Source organism: Lissotriton vulgaris, chromosome 8, assembly GCF_964263255.1.
Source record: "Lissotriton vulgaris chromosome 8, aLisVul1.2, whole genome shotgun sequence".
NCBI lineage: Eukaryota > Metazoa > Chordata > Amphibia > Caudata > Salamandridae > Lissotriton > Lissotriton vulgaris.
Genome location: NC_141696.1, coordinates 833,758,072 through 833,784,884, shown reverse-complemented (window position 1 = coordinate 833,784,884; position 26,813 = coordinate 833,758,072). Strand labels below are relative to the sequence as shown.

The window sequence follows — 26,813 nt, the reverse complement described above, 5'->3', positions numbered from 1 at the left end:
CTGAGGGTGGTGTTGGGGTCGGTGTGGATCTGGAAGTGCATGAACTCAGCGGTAGTAAGGGTGTTGTCGGTGTTGGTCGAGACTCTGAGGGTGTTCTTGTGGATGATGGTAATTCCCCCTCCCACTCCGTTAGTGCGGTCTCTGCGGGAGATATTGTAGCCTTCTGGGATGGCTATGGCAATGTCTGGTTCCGAGGTGGTGTTCAGCCAGGTCTCCGTCAGGAAGGCGACGTCAGGGCGGTTGAGTCGAGGAAGTCGCAGAGTTCGATGGCGTGCTTGCGAGCGGAGGGGGTGTTGAGGAGGATGCATCAGAGGTGATTGCGTTCTCTAGATGATGGTTTGGTGGGCCGGATGCTGGTGAAGCTGCAATTCTAGCAGGTGAAGGATGTGTGCGTCAGGGTGGCCCGGTAGCAGGAGTGAATGCATCCTGGGTTGAGTGCGTGGAGGGTGCTGGCGTCGTAATGCAGTCCGGTGTTTTGGCGACCCCGGGGTCCAGGGGTTCTGGTGCTGGGCGCGGTCCAGGTGCGGACAGGCACAGCTGGGCTTGCCTTCGGTGGGCAATCGGCACATCCGCTGCGCGTCCTGGCGGTGGTCGCCATAAGAGGCGAGGAGGAAGGCAGGAACAGCTGGGAGGCGGGAGCGGGGTGGCGAGGGGGGCGTGGCCGTATGGGAGCGGTAGGAACAGCTGGGCACAGAAGGAAAAAGTGGGGGGGGTGGGGGGGCGAGGGTGCAGCTATGGAACGGAGTAAGGGAGAGGAACAAAGCAGAGATAGCAACAGTCAAAACAATAATACAAAAAAACGGGAGACAGACCACGGCTGATCTGGCGGTCCACGGCGGTCCTAGGATGCTTGTTTTTAGTCCAGGGAGGACCGGGCCTGGCAGTTCAGTCTGGACTTTTCCCATGAGGCACAGGATCAACACTGATTTGCATATGACTGGGTTCAAACTGGAACGGCATGGTGAGCAACCAAATGATGGATTTAGGCCCAGGTCTCTGTACTGGGGTGAATATATGACATTTTTTTGCATTCTGTCCATCAACTGTTGTTTTTGCTATAGATTCTTTGCCTTTAGGGAAAGCAGCGGGTATGGATTTCATACCAGGGGGATTTTATAAAAAGTTGAGGCCCCACCGGAAACTTGGAAATTGGCTAATATAGTAGTTTTTCCAAAGAAAGACAAACCTATAAATAAACTAGGGTCATATCGACCTTTTACGCTGATCAACAGGGATGTAAAAGTATATCTAAAATTCTTGCTAATAGGCTGGAGTTGGCATTGTTGTTGTTCTGGAGAAGTGTGACTCAGGGGTTAGAGGCGGCAGACCCGGAATCTGAGATCCACCCTGGACCAGGGTTCAATTCCCCACCTCGGCGGGTCTTGGGCTCAAAAATTCCATGGACTCAATAATTCTCACTCCGGTGCCTTCTCGACTCACGGGTTCACACTCTGCGACTCTGGGCAATAGCTTGCTTAATCTCCACAACGGCCCCTCGCGGCGGGATGCCTGGCTTTCACCTTGTGGATACCCTGCCGGGGTTATCTCACAGGGGAATAACAGGACGGGTTCCCTAAGCAAGCGCCGGGAAACCCACTGCGGGTAGCTGTGCGCTATATAAGCTCAAATACATTTACATTTACATTAGGCTGGTCTATGTGATAAAGAAACTATTATCCCAGTGTCAACACAGATTTGTGCCTGGTCGTGGGACTACGGAACATATTCGCTGTACCATTGCCCTGTTTGACTACACTAAGTTAATACACTTAAATGCTGAAAAGGCATTCAATAGGGTCTCCTGGCCCTTTTTGTGGGCAACTATGGGAAAAATGGGTTTTGCCACAGGGTTCATCATAGCTCTTAAAAGTATGTATTGGGAACCTACTGCAAGAGTAACATTGATGGGTGTCATATCTTCTATAATCAATATTACAAGAGCCACAAGGCAAGGTTGCCCCTGTTCTATAGTTTGCTATTTATAGTGATCCCTTAATTAGAAAAATAGAGGAGACCCATCAAATCCAGGGTGTCAACACCAGAGGAGGAAACACCAAGATTCTAGCTTATGCCGATGATTTGGCAACAACCACACCTAATCCTCGTGGAGCCCTTATTAAATTAGAAAAACTAGCGAGTCATTATGGTATTTTCTCTGGCTATCACCTCAATGAAAATAAAACGATAATTGTTCAAAACCATAGCATGAACATGGTTTATCCCCGAATAGCCCGGTACGCTAACTATCTAGGGGTAGAGATAAGTGCTAACGTAGATGAAATAGTTGACCTTAATCTAAAGCCATTGACACAGAAAACCAGGATAGATTTTAATAGGATGAATAATCTGCATCTTACATTAATGGGTAGGTGCAATGTAATTAAAATGCTATTCCTCCCTAGAATCTTATATTTTCTAAGAGCTATCCCATTGGAAATAAGCAACGCTTGGATTTTAGAAATAAATCAACTTATCTCTAGGTTTCTATGGGCTGGGCAGTGCCCCCAAAGAGCCTTAAAATGTATGACTCTACCTAGAGATCGCGGGGATGAGCAGTCTCAAATATCCAGATATATTAGTGGGCAACAACTATGAAACAGATGACCTATCTGTTGAAAGGTGATCTGGGGGATATAGGAGATACCATCTCCATATATGAGTTAATATATGGGGCAGAAGTTCAAGGGTGTCTCATACGTCAGATTAATTTTGCTTATTTTAAAAGGGTTAGATTTAAGGTATTACTGGGCTCTTTTAAACTAAGGACCGCCGTTCAGAAAAAAAGTGAACTTAGGTAGACTTCATAGATACACCCCAATAGTGAATAATAATCTATCTCATGATATATTTCACGACGGACATATGGGAACGTGGGTTAAAAACAGGGTACGATATTTGGGTAATCTTAAGGACGACAAGAACATTCTTTCATTTAATACAATCAAGGAGAAATTTGGGAATTGGGACCAAACACTTTTTCAAAGTTCTACAGTTAAGGGATTTTTGTTTTAATAAGTAGGTTTGCGGTAGTAAAATTTCTTTACTAGATATGGTTTTTAGGGATGGCCCAATATTGTCCACAATATATAAATTAATTAATAAGGCAATGGGGAATGATTCAATTAAACATGCAAATCGACGGCAGGAGCTTTTACAAGCAGGGATAGGAGAATGTGAGGATTCTCTTTTGCTAAATCAGACAGCATGTATCTCTGCAAACCTTCAAGTTCAGTGCTTCAAAACGTGATTTAATCTATATATAAAGCCTGCACAGATTTTTAGATGGGGTGGGACGTCTGGTACACAGTGTTCTCGATGTGCGGCGGTAGCTGCTGACAGTGTACATATGTTCGCCTTATGTCCTAAGCCTGCTCCATTTTTAATTGCTATAGGTCAAAATCTAAGTACAATGCTGGGATGCATGGTGGAGATTACTCTTCAAGTGATAATTTCCGGGGTAAATAACCAGGAAATGGCTGAATCTAATAGGATATTGGTATTTATAGTATGGCGGTCTATAGACAATGTATAGCCAGCAATTGGTTAGATTGTGAACCTCACTCAATACATTGCTGGATAGGGAAGCTGTTCGCGATCTACAGATGGGAGCTGGCAGTATATAAAAGAAGGGGATATAAAATAAAAAACGAGGTCTGGAAATCTGGGAGCCCATAAGTAGGTGTATTAATGAGGATACCAATTTAATGAACCATACTAGGGGCTCGATTAGGATTGCGGTGAATCCGATGGCTGGGGTGTCACTGGCGGATGGGAAGACCGTCCGCTGCTTTTCCGCCGCGGTCGGCTTCCGACCGTGGCGGAAAAGCTCTAATATGGTGGAGGTGTCTATCAGACATCGGCAGCTATATTAGGATGTGCTTCAGGACATGCCTTTCCATGGCGGCAATGCTGCCACGGAAAGGCATACGGTCTTTTCTTTGGGGGCCCGTTGCGGGCCCCCAGGGTGAAGGGGGCGTGGGAGGTGCACATGGGGAGTGCCTATGGTACCCCCCTGCATTTGCATGCACAATGCGGCAGGCACCACGCGATGCCTGCCGCTTTGTGCATGCAAATGCACAGCATGCATATTTAACTTTGCGGCAGGTGCTGCTTAAAGCAGCACCCGCTGCAATGTTAAATATACGGGATGTGACAGCCAGGGTGGCAGTCACATCCTAATTCTACCGGAGGGACCGCCGCTGCCCCTGTGGACGGTCCCTCCACCTCGGGGGTGGCGGACGGACGCGGGTCCGTCCGCCATCCTAATATGCGCCTTAGTTATGTTGACTATTTAGTGACAGTGTTTTTGTTCAATGTGTTTTTTGTTAAGATTTTTCAGGATATTAACTTCAACTATAAGTTATGTCATTTGGATCTGGAGGGAGGGGGTGGAGGGACTGGGGTGAGGGTGGATGGGGGAAATATAAAAATCTTGATATCGATCTTGTTTGCTTTTTGTAAAGATTTATTTGTATTTTTTTTCTGTGTCATGATGTCAAATAAAGATTATCAAAAATAAAAAAAGGAAGGTATTTTTGGTCCTCTGGCAGGATGACCATTTGTGCTGTGCCCAGGAATTTAATTGCAGCTGGATGGATTACTGTAAAAATTAAATTTGTCAGATTCATTCTCACCCATAGCTCTGTAAAATGATTTACTCTTAAAGCTCTATACCACCTACAAAGTTGCATTTATCACTTGAAAGGCTTTATACAAAAATTGTCACATAACTCACACAAAACAGGTGGTTTCTGGCAAAACAGAATTCTAAGAATGGAACATACACTCCTTATTTCAGAAATACTTCCATACTCCAATGCACCCTCTACAAGACTGCCTCTTTACATGCAATGCTTCTCAATGACATTAGGCGTGTTTACTCACTAAAAAGCTTCAAAATCCAGTCTTACAATTCACCTCTTAGACCTCCCTTAATCTATCCACAATTTAATTTGCTTTGATTTCCTCCTCGCTGAAGTTTCATATTGCCCCTACTTTCTTTCAACTACACAACATTAATCCAATTAGAGTCATGATGTACCCCAATGACTGCCTTTCATGTCTTGTTGTATATCCTAAAACAATGGAAAGGGAGATATTCTCTAAAAGCAAAAGGTAGACGTTGGTGTGATTGTAAGTGATTTGTTGAGAAGGAGGCCAACATCACTTCTTTAAGGGGAGGAGCGTGTTGTGTGGATTAAAGTACTACACTGATAGCCTTACACACAGTAAGGCTATCAGTGCAGTACTTTATTTGTGGTTTATAAATGTTTATGTGATTGCTGTGAAATAAAAGGGAAAAGGTGTGGAAGACAAAGTTGTTGGTGATAAATGTAGCATTTTTACATATGGTGGTCCATTATATAGAAACATTTCCATGAGGTTGATGGCTAATTTTGGGGACAGGAGTCATCTAGTTGATCATAACATTGTTTTTTTCACAAACCACAACATTGGGTTATTAGGGCATCAATGTTGACAGACTGGCTAAGATGAGGGGAAATGGTTCAAACATATGTGTGAGATCATGTCGTATGGACTGGAATAATGCTAGTGATCAAGGAGGCTCGTGATTCTAATCAGGAAGACTCAGAAAGTTAGAGTAAGTGTTGAAGAAGTGGGCTACAGTATTCAGTGCTGATTCGGGACTACAGGTCTGATTTAGAGTTTGGTAGATTGGATACAATGGGCCCGATTCACAGACTGAACTTACTACTTTTGGCATTCACAGAATGCACTTACTACTTTTGGTATTCACAGAATGAACTTACTCATTTCGGTATTCACAGAAGTTAGGACTACTAACTTTAGGACTCCTAAATGCCTTCTGTGAATACCGAAAGTCTTAAAATTACGATTATTCTCAATTTAGTAGTAGTAAAGTTAGGAGTCCTAACTTTAGGATGCCTAAATGCCTTCTGTGAATACTGAAAGTCTTAAAATTACGATTTTTCTCAATTTAGTAGTAGTAAAGTTAGGAGTCCTAACTTTACTACTACTAAATTGAGAAAAATCCTAATTTTAAGACTTTCGGTATTCACAGAAGGCATTTAGGAGTCCTAAAGGTAGGAGTCCTAACTTTACTACTACTAAATTGAGAAAAATCCTAATTTTAAGACGTTCGGTATTCACAGAAGGCATTTAGGAGTCCTAAAGTTAGGAGTCCTACTTTACTACTACTAAATTGAGAAAAAACCTAATTTTAAGACTTTCGGTATTCACAGAAGGCATTTAGGAGTCCTAAAGTTAGTAGTCCTAACTTCTGTGAATACCGAAATGAGTAAGTTCATTCTGTGAATACCAAAAGTAGTAAGTGCATTCTGTGAATACCAAAAGTAGTAAGTTCATTCTGTGAATCGGGCCCTCTGTTTCTGTGTGATAGACAGGCCATCTACTGTATTACAAGTTACATAGGATATGTTTAACTTGTAATATAGCAGATAGAATACCAGTTGTGTCTGTGAGAGAACATCCCATCAACCTAACTCTAATTCAGGTCCTAAGGCATAAGCCAACTAAGAACATGGTGTGTAATTTAAACATGGGACCATTTTTTAGGTTTCAGGGAATAAGCATGTATCACATGAGTCACACCTCCCCCTCTGGCTGGGGGAGGTGATCGGCGGTTCACAGCGCTGGGGGAGGCCTGGGAGCGCAATAGTCAAAATGGCGACGCCGGGTCCGATCAAAGAGGGCTCGAGGTCCACGCCCCCGCACCAGGCCAAACCGGACCGTTGTCCACTCTTTGGAGGTGCCCCAGCTATTCCGCTATCTGTGCACCCCAATTGGCGGTCCCAGCCCTGCGTTACAGGCAGCTGTAACTTAAATAGCTGATAGGTGCAGAAATGCACCAATGGAATGAAAGTGAAGTCTAATGTGGACTGCTGTTTGTACTTACCCTACCCATGACAAAAATCATCATTGGCTGCTAGGAGCATGAATAGCGTGGCCTCTGGGCCTAAGAAGAAATAGGTGTTGTCAACAACTGGTTACTTACGTCGATTTTACCATTTCGGAAGGGTACATAAACAGTTGGAAAAACAAAGGATTGCCTTCAAATGGCCTCTTTCAATTTGGAGATGCCAAATGGGGCTGTCAGGATCTGCTCCCATTCAATCCCAGGACTCTCTGGCACCAGATCCAGCAAGAGAAAAACACTCCTCGCCCTGAGTCTGTAAGAATACCTCATCTAAATAGAGCAATTGCTTATGGATAGCCAGAGGCACTTCTAATGGAAGGAGGGGTTAGCCATCTTGGACGAGGGCTTCTGGGAATTTTTATAGTACAATGAAGAGGAAATACTCTAAAAAAGTGTTAAGCATGGAGTGAGAAAATAAAATGGGTTGGATAGGAAAAATTATCCAATGACTAGCTAATATATAAAACAAGAATGGAATCTAACCAACACTTTGTCAGGGCATTCATGGACTTAGTAAGGCTACACCTGAAGAAGAATACCCTGTTGGAAGAAAAAAACCTCAAGAATTCCTAACTCAAGCTGGCACCCAGTAACTGGGCATGATCTCCAAGGAGCAGGCGCCTGACCTTCTATTTGCCTGCTCCAAGGACACAAAAACAGAAGGACTTCTAGCTCCAAAAGAATCAATTTGACCACAGATCACTGGACCTGCAAGATACCTGACTGGAGAGAGACCAGCTGCTTAGAAACCGACCCTGAGAACCTGGTTGGCTGCAGGAGGGATTTAATTGAAGAAGATGACAATAAAGGATTGAATACTTAAATACATATTGGACTAGTTTCATTTTTTTCTGCAATAGTTGTTGTATACCGACTTATATTACATTGGTATTGGAATAGTCAAATACTGAAGCTGGGCAGTGTGCTGAGTAGCTTTGGATTGAAATTTAATTTTACATTTAAATCTGCCACTATAATAAATCAGACTGATTACATACAAAGGTATTTCCAATGTTTCTCAATAACTCAGTTATTTAAACTGAATCTGAGAACAAAACATAACCATTTAACATAATTAAAGAAGAAATATATTTAATAGTGTAGTACAATTCCACTTAGCAAGCTAAAAACCTTCCACTTTCTGTGTCCATTCTCTCCATGTTTCTAGCAACCTTGCAGAAGTTAAATTCCTCCTGGAGGTTGCCTTGCTTTTTCATCAGTTACTTCCGGCATTACAGATATAAAATCATTTTTCACACGTACTGCATGCACTCAGTCTCCTGGAAACAAACTAATTCATACAATGAAAGTGGATCATTGAAGTAATCAGACTTTTTGCTCTGTTAAGTATGTGAATGTTCCATTGAAGGAAGTCAGCGAAGCTTGAAAGGAATTTATTATAATCCACATCTTTAACCCCTTCGCTGCGGCGGCTATTCCGCCGCAGCGCTAAAGGGGTGGGGCGGCCGTGCGGCGGCCGCATGCTGGTGACGGAGCTGCTCCGTCACCAGCCGCGGTTGAGCTATGCTGGTGACGGAGCGGTTCCGTCATGACCCGCCTCGCTCATTAGAACGCCCGCGCAGGCGCGAAATCAGCGCCGCGCAGGCGCGGCGGCTGGGCCATGACGGAACCGCTCCGTCATCAGCACAGCTCAACTGTAGCTGATGACGGAGCGGTTCCGTCATCAGCAGGGGAGGGGTTAAGCTAGGAAACAACTTGGAAATCATGGTTATCCTGATTTGCATGAGTTGGACATATAAAAGGTAGATCACTGAAACCAATTAGGATTACAATTTTCTAATTCTCCTTACCTATCAGAGACATATTGCATATTATAATTTCACCAAATTGCTTTTTGGACAAAGGCTGTTGAGTTCAAAAAGTAAAAATTATCAAAAAGATGTTTTTCCTATTTGATTACTTGGAGGTGCTAGGGGATCAGAATTCTCAAGTCGAATGTTATCCTTGGAGACAAAGATTGCTCTCAAAGAAGACAAATTATCCTGTGTTTCCTTTACCAGGCTTTATGATAACTTTAAAAAGAGATGCAGACATTTTACCTCAATTACTGTTGAGCTTCTCACAAAGTTCACCTGCTTCAGATTGGCTGTAGGCGTCTCTTTGACAAGAGGAATTTAATTAAATATGGAGAGGTAAAAGGATCTGTTATTTGCCTTTTTCTAAATTCTTGAAATATCAAGATACAATGTTGAGAATTTGAATCTGAGACCATGGATGGAGATGAGGCGGAGAGTTCAACCTTCTGATGAGAGAGAATCCAAGATGTCTGGTTTGGTGGTCTTGGTTTGGGGTCTTTTCCAAGCCTTCCTAGTTGGAATTTTTTTTGTCTCTGTAATTACTTCATCCAATCTTGACGGAATGGAGGATCTAACTTGTTTCGGAAAGCAAAAGTATTCTGAACATGGTTGTCTAAGCCACTTTTGCGTGGAACTATTTAATTTCCAGAGTTCAGATTTAAAAAGTCGTCTGTTGTTCACTGAGTCACGTGCTTAGGGAATGTTGACATTCAGGCATCCATTGCAAGAAGGCAAGAATTTGGCCTTCTTTTATTCCAGCAACACCAGGAACTACGAGTATGGTAACTCTAGGAGCGCTTACTATTATTTATACATTTTTGGGAAACCACATGGGGATATTAGTGTTTCCATATCTATTCCTGTATGTTTTTCTCTATTTGTGGCCCAAGTTACCTGCATACTTTGCCTACTTTCAGCAGTGAAAGTGTTTGGGTCACAAACTCTGGCCTTTGCTAATGTAGAGGATCTTAAACTACCAATGAGCCTGGTAACCGCTGTTACCAATCCCAGTTGGATTAACAGGGTGCTCATAATGAGGCTTCTGGACTGTGCTGCAATATCAAATTTAAATGATGTGCCTAATGTGTGTGCACTGCCCTGGAGGTTTTCCAAGCTCTCTTGTCAAGGGTTACATTGGGTAAATCCATTTGATCCATCAGCTTGTAAGTATTTGGCCACTTGGAAAGCAGAAGATTGACTGGCAAGTGACCAAAGTAAATACGATGGTGGCAGTGGTGCATATCAAGCAAAGTTGACGCCCATAAAACAGTACTAAACATAATAATAGAGGTCTCAGTATTCTGCAAATATGAGTGAATGCAACCAGTAATGTCCCTTTGATCATGCTGCACATTTGGTTTATGACTATATAAAATAATCCTTACAATCTATAAATGCCTCAATTTCTTGTTGTAATAAATAATGATAATTCCAGATTTGTAAAGAGCGACCTATCACCCCTAAGAGTGTCAAGGCTCGGGAGGCTGTCAGGGAGGTTGAGTGAGCTATTACCCAGAGTCACATGATGTTGAGCTGAACTGCCGCTGGCGAGCAAACAGTGAGCCCCGTGCTCAGGAGTCAGACGCTCTGGCCGCTGCGCCACACCACTCCCACAATGCACCCTGGCGGTCAATGTCAACGTACTAATCTCATACTGCCACACCAGGTCGTATACCCTGCCCACACTCTATATTTTCAAGTGTGCTATTGCACAACGTGCACACTATTTAGAGAGAAAAACAAACTATATGTTAAAGAATTTTGCCTTGTACCTTGACGCAGGAACGCAAATTAAACGGAAGCTTACTAGTATGCACAAAATAATTAAATAAAAATATGTATATATATACATATTTGTATATTGAAATTATTCTAAAACTCGATAACTCAAGCTAAGTTGTAGACGTTTAATAAATACTTAAGTATAACACCTAATTGCATTTTGCCTATAAATACAGCTGTGAACGTACATGGGATTGGCCGTTTTCTTTTCTTTTCCTCTACTGTTTAACATTGCTTTAAATTGAGTGTATTTATTTAAGTATAGTGTTGACAAAATTAGCATAAAAATAGTAAATTCGAGCAAAACACTCTTAAATATCAAGGCCGGTGTACTTACGCCATGATGCCCGAGAGATGGAACATTTCTGCTGTCAGGTATGACAGGTAACTGTATAGAAATACAAACAGCGGCTCAATCACGCGGATGTTGCGGGTGAAGCGTGTCGTGAATGCAGCCACGAATCCCAGGAGGATTCCAATCAAAACTCCTCCAATTCCCACCAGGAAAAAGTTACCAACTCCAGAAACAATATCAATGTTTTCAATCGTGTTCATCTGGCAAAAGGACTTGAATAGATTGTACAGCACCTGTGAAAAGAAAGCAAAGAGAAATTCAGAATCATTTAAACATGTTGTATGCCCTAAGAGCGAAAGAGAGGGAATTTAATACATTCAGACTGGTTGATAGTACAAAGCCTCTCTGAAATACCGGCATCCAGGAATCCACTTAATGGAATCAAATCCACTAGAGGCGATTCCCTGTGCTTCCCAGCATCCCTTGCAGGTCGGCAGCTGCCAACAGCAAAGCGTAGCAAGGAACCCTCTTATTAGCTGATTCGTCCTGAGCAATTGAAACAATGCTGTTGAAAGAGTTTCTTCTGCGAGGATGCATTACCCCCAGGTCCCTCCGTCCTCGACACCTTCATAATAAACATGTGGAGATGTCCATCTCCCGACAGAAAAAAACAACAAGAGGCATGCTGGGACACTAATACTGCCCCTCCCCCCGGGAGTACATAAGCAGTACTAACCCAGCAGACCTCCTGTTCTTTTTTTCTGTCTGTCGACAGAGTTGATGGTGTGCTGGTGCTGCTCCTGCTGGGCTTGAGTGGCGGTGCTTCTTTTCTCCCCCCGCCCTGCTGCCTGGCTGTGTGGGCGTGGGGTTCCCTGGACTGCCTCCTGGCCTGCCGGGCTTGCTTGGAGTCAGTCTTTCTCTGGAGCCGGTGCTTTGCTGTGTGACCCTGCACCTGCCGGCCCTTTGTGGCTGGTGCTGGAGTTCCCGGTTGCTTCCGGGTCGCGGGCTGGGCTTCCCGAGCCTGGCCGGGGAGCCCTGCCTTGCTGGATGGGCTCCTGATGGACTTCTGCTCGGCGGTGCTGTGGGGGCCTTGTTCCTGGGGTTGGTCCCCACTCCTGGTGAGTCCCGATTTCGGGATCCCTTTTTTCTTCTGCCTGGCGCTCTTGTCCTGTTTTCTTTCTTTTTCAGGGGCCCGGCGCTGGCTACAGCAGGCTCCTTGCCTCGCTTCTTGGGCTCTCAGTTCGCTGCACTTCTCTTCCTGCCCCGGAGGGCGGGGGGGCTGCGGGGTCCCCCGCTCTGCCTCTGGTGTCATCTGCGGTGTTTGCGATTCTTACTCTGGGAGTCTCGTTCCAAGACGGTGATTTCTCATTGTAACAGTGACGTAATTGGCATGTGGATGTCTTTGTTGATTTACTGTCCTCACTTGCGAGAGTGCCCTGCATTCAGTTCAATGCGCTACCAGAACGTGCTTTGACTTTGTGGATTGTTGACGCCCACAGGCCTATTAAGGCTTCCCACACAGCGCAGGTGGCAGCGCTGGTATGTTTCCTGTTGCTGGCATGCGGGGGCCTCTGCTGTCTGGTTCGGGGGCCACCTCTGGTGTCCTCTGCTTCATTCCTGTCATCTCGATGTAGGGATTGTGCCTGGGGTCCGGGGCTGTGTTTCTTCATTCCCTGTGGATCCATGGGAGCTGTGTGGGGGACGTTCCTTTTTTTTTTTTTTTTTGGGGTCTGATGACTATGTGGACTGATGCTTCCACTGCTGGGTCCTGTGTTGGGTTCTTGGTCTCAGGTTCAATTCCCAGCGGCTCCACTCGGCCTTTCATCCATCTGTGTTCGATGTGCTGGGCCATTACCTGTTCCCTGCCCACTGTTGGCTGTTCTTTTCCCCGCCTTGCAGATGTGCTCGTGTTTTTCACTTTCTGTCTGTGTGGTTGGAGTTTGCTGAGTGTTTGTGCCTGTTCCCTCGGTTTGGTGTCCTTGGGTAACATGATGCATTTGTTTTTCGGCGCCTAGTTCCCCGGTGCTGGAGTGAACGTGCGCTTTCCACATGCATTTGTTTTGGTGCAATCTTGTTTTTTCCCTCCATGTTGCGGTGGGGGCCTTGTTGAGCTGATTGCCCCCCGTTCTGGTTGTTTTCACCCCCTTTTTTCTTCTCGGTGGACCCTGTTGGCCTGCTGGTGTCTGTCCTGGAGTGGTGACGGGCGGACCTTCTGTTCCATGCCTTGTTCCTGCGTCGGGTGCCTCCTGGGGGTGCCGAGGTTTGTGCTGGGGCCTCTTGCTTGGGGTGCCTGTGTTCATGCTGTGCTTCGTCCCTTCTTCCTTAGGGGTGTCCTGCTGCCTCTGGGTGCCCCGCGCTGCTTGCTTCCTGTCTGGAATGGATGCTTCTGTGTGCCTTTGGTCGCTCGGACGTCCTGGTGCTCTCTGGGGCTCCCAGTCCGCGCCCTCCCCACCTGTGATGCGGGGGTGTCTGGTTGGTGCTGGGCGGTCGGGCGCTGTGGTTCCTGTGCTCCTCTTCTTGGCCTGTGTGGTTCGGATTTCTGTTCCGGGCCTGCTGCCTTGCCGCTTGCCCCGGCTCTCGTCTGTTTCTGGGTTGGGGCTTGCCGGGGTCTTCTCCCTTTTGGTGCACTTCGGGTGGTACCCCTGCTCTTGGCCGCTCGTGCCTGTGATTTCCTTTCAGGCTCTGTTGAGGGGTTTCCTTTCCAGTGAGTTGTTTGCTGGTTCCCTGTGCTGTTGGCTTTCGCTCTTCTGTTTGTGGTCGGCCTGGGGTTGGCGTGGGTTCCTGTCGCCTCTGTGATGGCTGGTTCCTTTTCGCTGCTCTGCTTTTGCTTGCTCCTGGGGTTCCCTGTGTTGTTGGGGTTTTTCCTGCGTGCCTGCTTGCGCCTTGCTCTCTTCTGCATGGCGTTCCTCTCTTCTTCGGTGACGGCCTGTGAGGGGTGCGTTCTGTTCCCCCTCTTCTTCGGGCTGCCTGCCACACCTGGTGGTGAGCCGGTGTTCCGGCTCCTCGGACCGCTGCGGGGTGTGGTGCCTCTGCTCTGCTTGGGTGTCCTGGTTCTTCGCTTCCTGGCCTCTGTGTGGTTGGTCGCCTTTGGGGCTCCTGGTTCCTGGTCCTGTTCCTCCCGTCCCTAGGGCTGTGCCTGGTTCCGTTCCTGGTGCTTGCCTGTGTCTTGCCGGGGGCTCTTTGGGGTGGTCTGTCCCCTCTGCCAGCGATTGGGTGGCTTGTGCTGCCTTGGGCGCGGCTGTTCTGATTCGGCCCTGCCTGCTCCTGTCCTCGTCTGTTCCCTGCTTGGTGCCTGTTTGTGGTGCCTGCCTGGGTCTTCCTGTTGGTGTGGGCTTCCCTTGCTCCCGCTTGGGGCTTCTGGTGTTGTCCGGGGGCTTTTCTGTGTACTTGGCCTGGATGCTTCTGCGCTGGCTCCCCCTGGGCTGGTTTTTGGCTGTCTGCCCCTCCTGTTTCTGCCGGGGTGCCTGACGGGTTTGTTCCTGTTTGGGGCCTCCGGGCTGCTGCCGGTTCCTGTCATGCTTCCTGTTCTCCGGGTTGGTGTGCTGTCCCCGTGCTCCGCTGTCTGCTCTGTGTTGGCTTGGTCAGGCCGGGTTGGTCCCTGCCTGGTCTTCTGGGGCTGCTGGGGGCGTTTGGCTTCCAGGTCCGTCTCCTGTTGGGGGTGTTTGCTCCCTGTGTTGTTCTGGTCTCGTCTGGTTCCCTTGGTGGGTGCCTGGCTGAGGTTTTGGCTGGGGCGTGCCGCTCCTGCTTGTTGGGGTCCTTTTTGGGCTCTGCTTCCCTGCTGGTGTCCCTTTGGGTCCTGGCGGGGTGTTCTGCATTGGGTTCGCTTCCTGGTGGTTCCTTCTGGCCCTTCTCCTGCTGTTGGTTCTCTTCCCGGGCTTGTTTTCCCGGTGTTGTGAGCCTGTGTGGGGTTCTGTGGCTACAGTTCTGCCGGCTTCTTGCTGGTTGTGTGTGGTTTCGGGCTGTGCCTTCTGGGTTTTCGGGCTGTGCTGTCCCTTTTTGGCCTGCTCTGGGGGTTTGTTGCCGGCCTTTCCGGGTTGTTTCCTGGTTCTGTGGTCCTGGCTCGCTCCTTCCTCCCTTGCTTTCCCGGGCTTTATTCCCGGTGTGGGTCTGTTTGGTTGCCCCTCCTTCTGTGGTTGGGGTGCTGTTCTGTGGTGCTCGTGCCTCTGCGGGTCCCTCCCTCCTGGCTGCGGGTTGTCTTTGGTTTCCTGCTGCTTGGTCCTCTGCTCTTCTTCTGGAGTTTGCTTGGGTCTGCTGTTCCTCCTGCGTGGTCGGGTTGCTTGGCTCTGGTCCTGGCTTCCCGGTTCTGTTGGGGTTTGTTGCCCTCTTTTGCGGTTTGCTTGGCTCCTCTCCGGCATTGCTGGGTTGGGGCCTTGTGTTTGTGGTCTGGGTGCTGTGCTGCCTGGACTTTCTTTTCCCGCTGCTCCTGTCCTTGCTAATTGCCTGGCCTGGGTGTGGGGTTCCTGTGTCTTTTGGGCGCCTTCTTTGTGCTGCCCTCTGTGCCTCGTTGGCCGGCTGCTGGGGTTTCCCGGTTGCTCTGTGCTCCCCTCCTGCCTTGTGTTCCTTCCCTTTGGGGTTGGGGTTTTCTGGGCTTGAGGTCGGTTTCTTTGTTCCCGACCTGGTTGTGTTTTCTTTGTTGCTGGTTTCCGGTCTTGTTGGCCTCTCCTTGTTTGGTGGGCTTTCGGCTGGGTTCTGGGGTTCCGTCCTGTCCCTGTCTTTGGGTCAGGTTATCGGTCCTGTTCGGCTCCTGAATGCTTGTTGCCTCCTGGGCCTCCTCGGGGGGGGTTTCCTCCTCGGTTCTCTTGGGCTCGAGTCCTTTCTTTTCCGGCTTTGGTCGTGTTTTCTGGCCTGTGCTTCTCCTTCCTTTTTGGGCTGGGTGCTTGTGCCTGCGCTCTGTTGGCCGTTCCTTCTTTGGCTTCTTCCGGGTTGTCTCGTCTTCCTGGTGGGTCTGCCTGGCCCTGTGTGTCCTTCCTACTGGTTCTGACCTGGACGGTCTTCTCCGGTGGGTTGTTTTGGCTGGTCTTGGTGTCCTGGTCCTGGTCCCGGTGCCGGTTGCCTGTTTTTCGGGTTGGTGGCCTCCTTTCTTTGGAGCCCTGGCCTTGTTTCTTTCTCCCCGGTCCTTGTCCCTGCTGTCTTGTTCGGGGTTGCGGGCCGGGTGTTGCCTGCGGTCTTCCTTTCCTCTTTCTCAGTGCTCCCTTGGGTGGCTGCTCTGTTGTGGTTTCCTGGGTGTGCTTTTTTATGCGGAAGGCCGGGTTTCTGCTTTGGTATTCTCCACATGTTTATTATGAAGGTGTCGAGGACGGAGGGACCTGGGGGTAATGTCCTATTACATATGGTAATCTTCATTACTCCGGGTCCCGTAGTCCTCGACACCTTCATACGCCCCTCCCTCCCTCCCGGGCGGCCGGCCTTCCTGTCTGGGCTTGTTAGTACAGGAGGTCTGCTGGGTTAGTACTGCTTATGTACTCCCGGGGGGAGGGGCAGTATTAGTGTCCCAGCATGCCTCTTGTTGTTTTTTTCTGTCGGGAGATGGACATCTCCACATGTTTATTATGAAGGTGTCGAGGACTACGGGACCCGGAGTAATGAAGATTACCATATGTAATAGGACATTTGTTGGGGACCAATTCGCAAAAATGTTTGAGAATCTAAGGCTCAAATTAAGAGTATAAATAGGTTTTGCAATACAAAGACATTCTGCAAATTGGCTTTTCAGTAGATTTCTATTCAGCAGAAAAAGTGAAAAATTATCAGGATTTTAATTTAATTTTGTTCCTAAAATGTTCACCCCGACAATCTTTTTGTGGCAGGATTTTTGCCAGGGACATAATTGGACAAAATACATATTTGTTTTCCATTTTAATGATCTTCAAAATCATGAATGTTAGTTACCATATTGTATTATGATTTTTTATATTTTGCACATCCATAGGAAATAGCCCTCTAGTCCACTGCAGCTTTGTCAGCTCGATGGCACATTGCAGCCAGGATTGTCTCCAAGTACATCATCTGGCTTGAAAGTACAAAGTTTGTGTATAAGTATGATAAACTGTTTGAGGATATGATAAATTCCCTCCACATCTATCCATCCAACATCATCCTGTACCTATAAACAGGTCCCTGTATCTGGCGACTGCAATCTTCTTCACTGTGACACAATGCTACACCTTGCAGTAGGGGCCAGTTTTCATAACGAATTCCAGACACAATAATGGATTTGCTTCTGAGTAAAAAAAAAAATCATATTTTGACTCCGTTATTTTGGAAGTAGATTATGTAATATTTTTGAAATTCTTTACAGATTCTTAACAATTGATCTCTTTAACCACTTTTTGTTGTTATGTTGTCTTTACATTTTATTATTATTTAGCAAATTAGTTTGGGAATGTTATCTGATTTATTTCTTGACTTTAATACTGTCTTAGATACTGAAGCTCCTGCATGCATTTACATTGTGGAAATCCTGACCGCTTGCACCTAGATACTATTTATTTTATTTTATTTATTTATTTGGAGAGTATTTTTAAAGCACGAACAAGATCCTAGCGGATATCAGATCGCTGTACAGACAATAAATGTTACTTATACAGGAAATAGAAATAGATAAAATTCAATGTACATAAAATATAGTAAAAAGCAGCATAATTAGATTTAGCATCAATAAGTGTCTTGTAGTTGAGAGCGCGAAAGCATCTCATTACAGGGATTCAGCAGACCCTAGTCATGTGTATTGGGCCTTGAGGATGGATTTAACTTCCTTTTTAAAAGAAGTAGAGGACGGGTTAAGTCTGGTTTCTGGGGGTAAGCCGTTCCAAATTCTGTTGTGTATCATCTGCGTACATGTGATATTGCACGTTAGATGATTGTAGAATTTCAGTGAGAGGTTCCAAGAAGAGATTAAACAGTGTTGGGGATAGTGCGGATCCTTGCGGTACCCCCAGGGTTACTGGGATGGGCTTGGACAGGGTGTTATTGACTTTGAATTGTTGTGTCCGGTTTTGGAGAAAAGAAGTGAACCAGCTCAGCACTACACCAGATAGGCCCATTCTCTGTTTCAGGAGGTCTAACAAATTCGCGTGCTTGACCGTGTCAAAGGCAAAGGAGAGATCAAGTAGGATGAGTAGGCAAGAGCTATTTTGGTTGAGTATTTGCAGCGCGTCATCGATGATGTGTGTCATGGCTGATTCTGTGCTATGGCCAGCACGGAAACCTGACGGGTGTTTGTTGAGAAGGTCAAAGTGGTTGATATGTTTGGTTAGCTGTGGGTGCACACATTTTTCAAGCAACTTGGCTACGGTAGGGATATTGGAGATAGGGCAATAGTTGTTTAGGTCTGTGGGGTCTGCCGTGGGCTTCTTAAGAATGGGAGAGACCTGGCCCACTTTGAGGGTGTCTGGGATGCATCCTTGTTGAAGTGAACTGTTTATGATCTTGGACCAGAGAGGTAGAAGTAGTGGAGTATGGGCTTTGACTGCGTTTGCCGGAAGCGGGTCGGAAGAGTGGTTAGCTGGGTTCAATGCACTGAGAATTTTGCCTAAAGCATCTTCGGAGTAATAGGAGAATTATTTTTTGGGTTGGACCTTGATAAGAGTTGGCAAGGCGTAGGTCTGGGGGCAAGCGAGGTTAGTGTATTCGGTCTTGCGTATAAGGTTTGATCCTTTAGGAGGTCGTTCTTGATGGCATCAGTCTTCAGGGTGAAGAAGGTGGAGAATTCTTCACAATTTGGCTGCGAGTATTCAGAGTCTTGTGGTCGTTGGGGTGTCTCCTTAGATTGGGTTTTATCAGATCAAAGAGTTTTTGGGGACGGTTTCTTGCCTGGTCAAGTTGGAGGCTGAAAAAATCGGCTTTGGTGCGCTTGATCTAGCGGAAATATGCGTTCCTCTTTGACCTAAGAGTCTTGAGGTGGTAGGTTGATGGTGTTGATCTCCAGATCAATTCTGCAATTCTGAGTGAGCGCCTGTCCTCGTTGAGTATATCGTTATACCAAGGTTTGGAATCTTTCAGTGAGACTCTTTTTAGTTGCAGAGGAGCTACCTCGTCTATTATTCAAGTCATGGTCGTAAGGTAGTGACTGGTGAAATCGTGAACTGTGGAAGATCCTGCGGGAGGCAACAGTAGGTTGGAACAAGAGGAAGGCAAGGTGTTGGGGTTACGTTTTTTCAGGTCTCTTTTCCAGACTTTTTGTCTTGTGGATTGGGCTGAGTTCAATTTCACCGTTTCCTTAATGGTGAAAGTGATGATGTGGTGGTCTGACCAGTCGCAGGGTAGGATCGAATCTAGCTGAATGGAGTCTGATTTAGAGATTAATAAGTCCAGAATCGATCCTTTGTCATGTGTTGGGATGTTGCTGAATTGCATTAGTTGTAGGTCAGCCAGGAAATTCTTAAGACTTCTCACTACAGTATCGTTAGGGTCATCCCAATGGAGATTGAAATCTCCGAGGAATATTTGGGTAATTTGTCGCCCGTGTATGATGAAACCATGTCCATGAAGTGTTTGATGTAGGCGAGGTTCTCACCTGGTGGGTGATAGATGGTATGCATAGAGCAAACAGGTTTACCCTTGCTAGTGATGTTAAGGCACATGTATTCGCATGACTGGAATAATGGGGAGATGGCTCTGCTTACCGATATAATACTACAGTGTATGCAGGCTATGCCTCCCCGACTTGTCGGCTATAGCTCTATCTAGTCTGATGATGTTGTAATTGGGTGGAACTAAAATGTCAATGATTGGTGTGGAGGATTCTTTTAGCCAGGTTTCAGTTAACATTAACAGGTCTGGCTCATGTGTGAGGATGAGGTCAGCTATGTCCGCTGCATGTCTAACGGCCGATCTACAGTTTAGGAGAATACATTTGAGTTTGGGCTTGCTGATGGTTGAAGAGGGTTCCTGAGTGAAGGGGATACTTCTAAGGTTGGTGTTTGTGACACATCTAGTGTTTAGTTTAGAGGTCCTATGTGGATTAGGAGGGATAGTAGGAAGGAACAATGGTGTGGTTGTGGTTGGCTTCAAATGAGCAGGATCATAAGAGTTCAACAGGGAGAGTAAATCGCTCTCTGAGAGCGGATTGGTGCTTCTGATTCGTCGAGATGAATTGTTGTGGGAGGGGACTGCGGACCAGTTGGGACAGTGGGGATTCAGGTAAGTGGTAAGGCCAGGATCCCTCACAAATACCTCTTGTACTTTAAATGAGAAAACTACAGGAACAACCCGTAGACCAAGCAGGACAACTGTATTAGTAATGACAAACAACAATACCCATCAAGTTTTTAGTGCTGAAAAAAATCATGGATAAAATGATATGGGTAATATATTATATTGACAATAAATGTGAAAAGGCAAAACAGAATTGCTGAGAAAACAAGACCATGTAAGCCAAATGTAATTTGAAAAAACAGAAAGGTGATGGTACATTGTGCATTTTCTTCTTTACCTATCTGATTTACTCCCATTGTTTCCACTTTTCTACAGGTATTAGTTACTTCACATCTAATTCAAGGTGTTTACCTACTTCCATGACCGTGTTTTCTTCATCTTAATAGCTGTTTGTGCTAGGTTTTACCCTGATTATCTCGTTATCATATATACAGTGACTCAGGGGCATATTTCTAAAACTATGGTGCAGTCATGCTTTCTTGATGCGATGTGCCATAGTGAAAGGGCAGGAATGCGCTGTATTTGAGGGTATAAGGTGCATTCTTGCCTTTTACCCTGCACTGGTGGTCTTTAAGCAGCCTACCGCCAATGCACACACGCTTGCACCATTGTGCTAGGGTGCCTTTGTTCTAGGCAGGATTGTTTTGTGCAGAAAGGCGCTGTACAAAAACAATATTGGGAGGCCTATATCTGCAGCAAACATAGACAGAGGAAGTAACAAGGAGGAATAAAGGAATTTCTCCTTGTTACGCCTCCCTTGGGAAGGCGTAAGACTTTGGAACATTCCGAGGTTTACAGGTTTTTGAAAATCTGGGAATGCATCCAAATCTATGGGAGTTACGCCGCAACGCCCATGGAACCCCTACCTATGGCAGAGAAGCGCAACACAGAAATTTGCATCGCATTGCGCAACTCAAGATTTATTAGACCAATCAAGCTTTGCGTGGTTTCATAAATCTGTTATAGAGCTCTGAATTGCACATGTACCGCATTGCATGGTTCAAATGTGACACAACCAGCTTATGAATTTGCCCCTTAGTTTACCTGTTGGAGCTCAGTCAAACTACTTGGTTCTGATAGTTACTTGGTCCTATTCACCTTGGGTCGAAATGACCACTACACTATACGCAACAAAGACATTTTGGAGGTATAGAGTAATGTATACTCCTCTCGAACTTTGTTTTAAATGTGTTCTAGGATACTTTAATGTATACGGGCTGTAGCCATCACAGTATTTTGATCACTGTTTTTGGCAACGTGTCTAATTTACTAGCACAAAGTGTTCACCTTGCGCACTGAGAACAGGCCCAATTACTTGTGAATGTCCATCTTTGCTTTTCATAACTAATTACATACATTTTCCCTTTTTCTAAATTACAATAGGCTTACATGGTCTTGTTTACTCTACAATTTTTGTTTAGTCTTTTCGAAATGTATTGTCATCATTTATTAACCAAATCATTTTATATCGTTTTTTAGTAACTAAACCTTGACGGCTATTATTGTTTGTAATTGCTTTTAATATTTATTATTAAATTCCTGAGTAATATGGTATAAAAGTTTATCATCTTTGATAGATCAACATGTTTGAACTAATTTCGCCGTTATTCAATTTTATCAGGCATTGTCCATCGCAAGGATAAGAAACATGCATTTGGAGGTAAGTGCTTGTAGGGTTAACAAGTTCCATCCCAAACCAGCATCCACTAACTGCACCAACTAACATTTGGGGCATAAGAATTCATAGTTCGACAAGAGGAAAAGGTCAGAAATGTGCAGGCATTATCTAGTTCTTTGGAACCTTTCAGTCACCTCTGAACATTGCTGACTCAGCTATAATTTATCTATATTCAAAACACAACGGTAAAAGTCGCATGAGGGCGTGTCGATAGAGCAGACTAACATAACCTATGATTTGATGAGATTTGTGCCATTTTGAAGATTAATAAAAATCCGCTCAAATATACATGAAGATCTGCACCAGGAGTAGATTTCCATAAATACTCTTTCATCCTTGCACGCAAGGGGCAGACAATCAACAAAAGAAAGCACAGAATTCAACCGTTTTCAACAGTACACATCAATTCTTTTCTACACTTTATTCATCAGCAGATATTTTTACAAGTGAAGCCACTACTCGACTATGACTACATACAATGTATGAGTATCAAATTCCTCTTCACTACCTTGGAAAAACATTAACGCCAACATTTTGGGAAGTAGATATTTGTTTCCAAGGTATGGTGGATCATGTAAAATATTTGTGAACACCTACTATGTACCCCAGTGCTTATTTATGAGTACTTGAGTCACTTTGAATTGCTGGTGCGTCACTTTTTGTGATGCACCATCGGCGTAAAAAATTCGGCAATACTGAGTCCTATTTACAAAGTGACGGATCTAGGTAGATGCGTCACTTTTTAAGCCCTTGCACCACATTATACCTGCGTGCACCATCGGCGTAAAAAATTCGGCCATGCTGAGTCCTATTTACAAAGTGACGCATCTTGGTAGATGCGTCACTTTTTAAACCCTTGCACCACATTATACCTGCGCCGGGTATAATGTATGCAGGGTGGGCGTTCTGACGCAAGTATGCCTCGTAGAAGTAACGCAGTGAAATCTATGAGATTTCACTGCGTCACTTCTAGGACGCAACTGCGTCAATATCTTAAACCTGCTTCACAGCAGGCGTAAGACTGATGCAGTCACATTTGAAATGGAACTTGCCCATGTGAAATGACTTATTGCTGAAGTTGTCGTCATTTTACTGACACACTCCAGCAATGTGTCACTTTTTGCGCCTACAGATACGTCAGAAATACTGACGTATCTGTAACTCCTTGCGACATGAAGCATCATACTGTAAATATGATGCATCAGTGGTGTCGTAAGGAGGGCGCAATGAAAAGTGACGCATCGCTGTTTTGGCGCAGCGATGTGTCACTTTTTATAAATGAGGCCCCCCATTTTTATGTCGTTGATGCATTTTGAATGCCACCAGCGCTAAGCCCTCACTTTGTGGCTCCTCTAACCCTTAATTTCCATTACAGAAAATCTGCCATATAAGCAGATTGTTCAAAAGTAGCAGCTTCAAGTCCAAGTCTCTGCAGAAAGTAATTCTATGAATGAGGACACGAGCAATAATGCCTGCCTATTTAGGCCCAATGTGCTTTTCATTAACACATGCAGAAAGTTTACATTTCACAAATACGTTTTAAAATAGTGATAGGAGTGGGTGCCATATTTGAAAAAATCTATTACCCCTATATGGCTTGAACAAACCACATGGGATTAGTTTTTGTGACATGACAGGAATTAATTATTTTATTTTAAATCTTTTAAATATTTCTGGAGTTTCAATGTTTTATGTATGAGGGCATGAGTGCCCGGGCCGGCTTCTGTCGGAGGATTGGAAATAACCACAGGGTGCACCACGTGTGTCCCTCACCTTTGCTTCTGCCATAATCCGATTTTTTGTGATGTGTGGAAGGCAGACGAGTTTGCATCTCTTATTGGAGGCTCTAGCCTTGATTTGTTTTGAAGTCGGAAGTCTTTCGTGTTCACTGAGCCTACCTCATGGGTGCTCGTGTGAACGTCAGAGTTCACATGGGGATAGCAGAAGCACATTATAATCTTTTCTGTACAAGATGGCTGTTCACTGGGAAACATGCTTGTTCCACTCTTATAGTGTTTTTTTGGGGGGTTAATAGGGTTTGTTGTTGTTTTTGTTGGCCTGGAAATGTTTTCTGTTTCATGATTCGCATCAAAATTCTGTTTTCCTTGACAATGCAAGGCGCCACCCCCCTTCGGGGATTGGCGTCGTTAGTGGCAGCCAAAGGGCCGACCCAGCAGAGGTTCACTTCCGGGTCAGCCGACCCGGAAGTGAAAAGTAGGCGAAGGCCAATAGAATCGGGGATTATTGACGCCCCGGAAGTAATAATAGGGCGCGAGGCTTAAAAGCCTGCGTCCATCTTAGGGCTCCCTCTTTTGTTCGCTGGCCGCCCAGGAGTCGGACGTCGCGTGAAGAAGGCATCGCGGGACCATCGCGTGGAAGCGAGCAAGCGAGGGTCAATCCGACTCGTGGTTCAGGTTAGCGGGCCGTGCAGTGTGTTGCGTGGTTGTGGGAAGTGGCATGCATGCGTATCTTTAAAGCGTGCGAGTGAATTTATTTGAGAGAGCGAACGGAGGCGGGGAAGCAATTGGCTCGGGGGCGCATTGAAATCTGACGAGGGGAGCGGGTCGCAAGCGTGGTGAGTAGCGCGCACACGCAAAGGCAGCGGAATGGGTGTGTGGCTGACGCGGCGAGTAGGATTCCCTTAGCGCTCTCAAATCCCCGGCGCGGTGATTTGCTACTGAAAAACGTAATTTTGCAGTGAATGGAATAATAATGGAGCGTTGTGATCTGAGGTCCGGCGCAGTGATTTGTAAAGTATAATGAGGACTCGGGTAATACCCGCCTTAGTAATCACTATCATGCGGGCAGCGGAGGTCCCTGTGTAAAGCCTTTTTTCTGCACGATGTGGACCAGAAGCATCTCCCCCTCCACCTTCAAAGAATTTCAGGGATGGCGATCGCAAGGGGGCCTGCAATATATTTATGGACACTCTCGTTGGAGAAGGTCATGTTCATAATAATGTGCGGTAATTAATACTTGGGGGGCTTTTCGTAGGGGATAACGGCATTATATTTCTGCAAGGGCTGTTATCAAATATTAGGCACAAACCCATTCTATTGATGGTATGGCTGGGGAATGAATCTATAAGAAGCAGTGCATTTAGCAGATGGGGGTATGGAGAGAAGGGCAGTAAACGAGCAGTCAGGTTCTTTTGTCAGCATACCCGGGGGCAAGCGCATGCGCATGTAACATAATCTTAGTTATTTGGAGCAAGCTCAAGCCACGGTGGCCTACGCCTGAGAGAATAGGGTCCGGGTAAAGGAGAGCACGGTTTATACAGATGCTTGTAATGTTAGTTAAAGAAATTAACGCTTGTTCCTTTTAAGTGCAGGATGCCGCCAAAAAGGTCACGGAAGGGCAAAGAGCGCTCAGCCAAAAACGATGAGTACCTCGCTTTTACGGAGCTGCTGGAGTTCACGAGAGAAAAAGGCATGGATTGGGTGCTAAAGAACATGCGAGAGGGGGCTAGAGCAGACGCGAACCCTCAGGAAGAAAGAGGGAGAGGCAAGAGAGTGAGACGTACGCCAGAGAGGTTTAAAGAGGCAACAAAAGGCAAGCGGCCCAGGGCGACTGAGCCCCAACCAGCATCACCAGGTGAGGAGGAGGTGCTAGAGACAATTGATTTGAATCCAGTCGCAGATAAGGACAAGGACGGCATGGAGGGACAGCATGTTACTGCTAAGCCTACACAAATAGGAGGGATCCCTGTCACTCATGTGGGGGTGCCTTGTTCACAGGGTACTTTACCGCCAGTAGTGGCGCAACCAGGTAGCGGAGTGTCGCAAGTGTGGGTGCAACCCGGAGGGGTCGCACAGTTACCAGGGATGCAATTATATGGTTCTCATGGGCAAGCAATTGGTAATGGCCCCATAAGCTCGATGATCCCCACCATGACATACCCGACAAGTGCGGGGCCTGTAATGATGAATGCTTACTCCAATTTAGGGTGTCCACCACAGGCACCAATAGCTAACACTGCTGCTGATTTGTCTGTGTCCCCTAATAGTCAGATGCAAGGGGGGCAACCGACAGGTCACCCAATGTTGGCATTCAGCCCGTTAATGTTTGGTTCATCCTCAATGACCCTATCGCCATCTACGGGGATCACCTGGCACGTGCCTGCAGATGTAAAGGAAAAGATACTCAGAGGTGAATATGTGGACGTGTTTGACCTCATTAATGCAGGGGTGGCGTCAGGGAAGTCCAAAGGGGGGAAAGAGGGTGAATATAGTCAAAAGAAGTCATGGACAGAGTGGTCCATGAAAAATTGGATCACAGGATTTGCCATTTATGCCGCAGTTATACTGGAAAAATATCCTGTGTTGGGTCCTCAAATGATGAGTTATATATCCCTGATACATGGTGCTGCAGCTGAGTTTCCAGGCCTGGGGTGGTTAAAATATGATAAAATGTTCAGACAAATGAAAGCAGTCCACCCAGGTATATCATGGGACCAACGGGAGATCAATCTATGGCACACAGTTTTTTATTCTTCACCCTCAACGTCTAAGACTAGTTCCCCTGCTCAGAGTCAGTCCTTTCGGAGCGACAAAGGAGTCGGTGATAAAAAACAGGCCTGCTGGCAGTTTAACAGAAATGAGTGTACTAGGGGGACCTCGTGCAGGTTCAAACACTGCTGTTCGTACTGCGGGGGAACATCCCATCCAGAAATCAGATGTTTCAAGAAAAATGGAAATCCCAAAGAACAGTCCACCCATACCACTCCAAAAGGAAAGCCACCTAAAACATCCGACAAGGCTCCCAACTCCCATTAAACGTCATGTCCTGACACACCTCCTTAGTAAGTATGACAAACTCGAGGAGGCTCAATTCCTGCTTCACGGCTTTACATTTGGTTTCCGAATCCCGTCTTCAGCATCCCCTACTAAAGTCCCGCCTCGCAATCAAAGCTCAGTGCTTCAGAACATGGAGGCGGCGCGAAACAAGATCATGAAAGAAGTCTCCTTGGGGCGGGTCGCGGGACCTTTCAAAAATCTTCCGAACCCTGACCTGGTCTGCTCACCGTTAGGATTAGTTCCCAAAAAAGAGGTGGGTAAATTCCGCCTGATACATAATCTATCAAGCCCCCCAGGGTTATCTGTCAATGATAAGCTAGACCCTGAACTGTGCACAGTGCGCTATACAACGTTCGACACAGCCATTGAA

General features: G+C 46.1%; 1 protein-coding gene across 1 annotated transcript in view; it reads right to left on the bottom strand.

Moving 5' to 3' along the window:
* Positions 1–26,813, bottom strand: part of LOC147698070 (sodium/hydrogen exchanger 2-like) — an 866,654-nt gene that overhangs the window by 614,497 nt on the left and 225,344 nt on the right. The window contains exon 3 of the mRNA XM_086934739.1: positions 10,856–11,106. Coding sequence (XP_086790865.1) covers positions 10,856–11,106 — 251 coding nt within the window. The remainder of the gene's footprint in view (positions 1–10,855; positions 11,107–26,813) is intronic.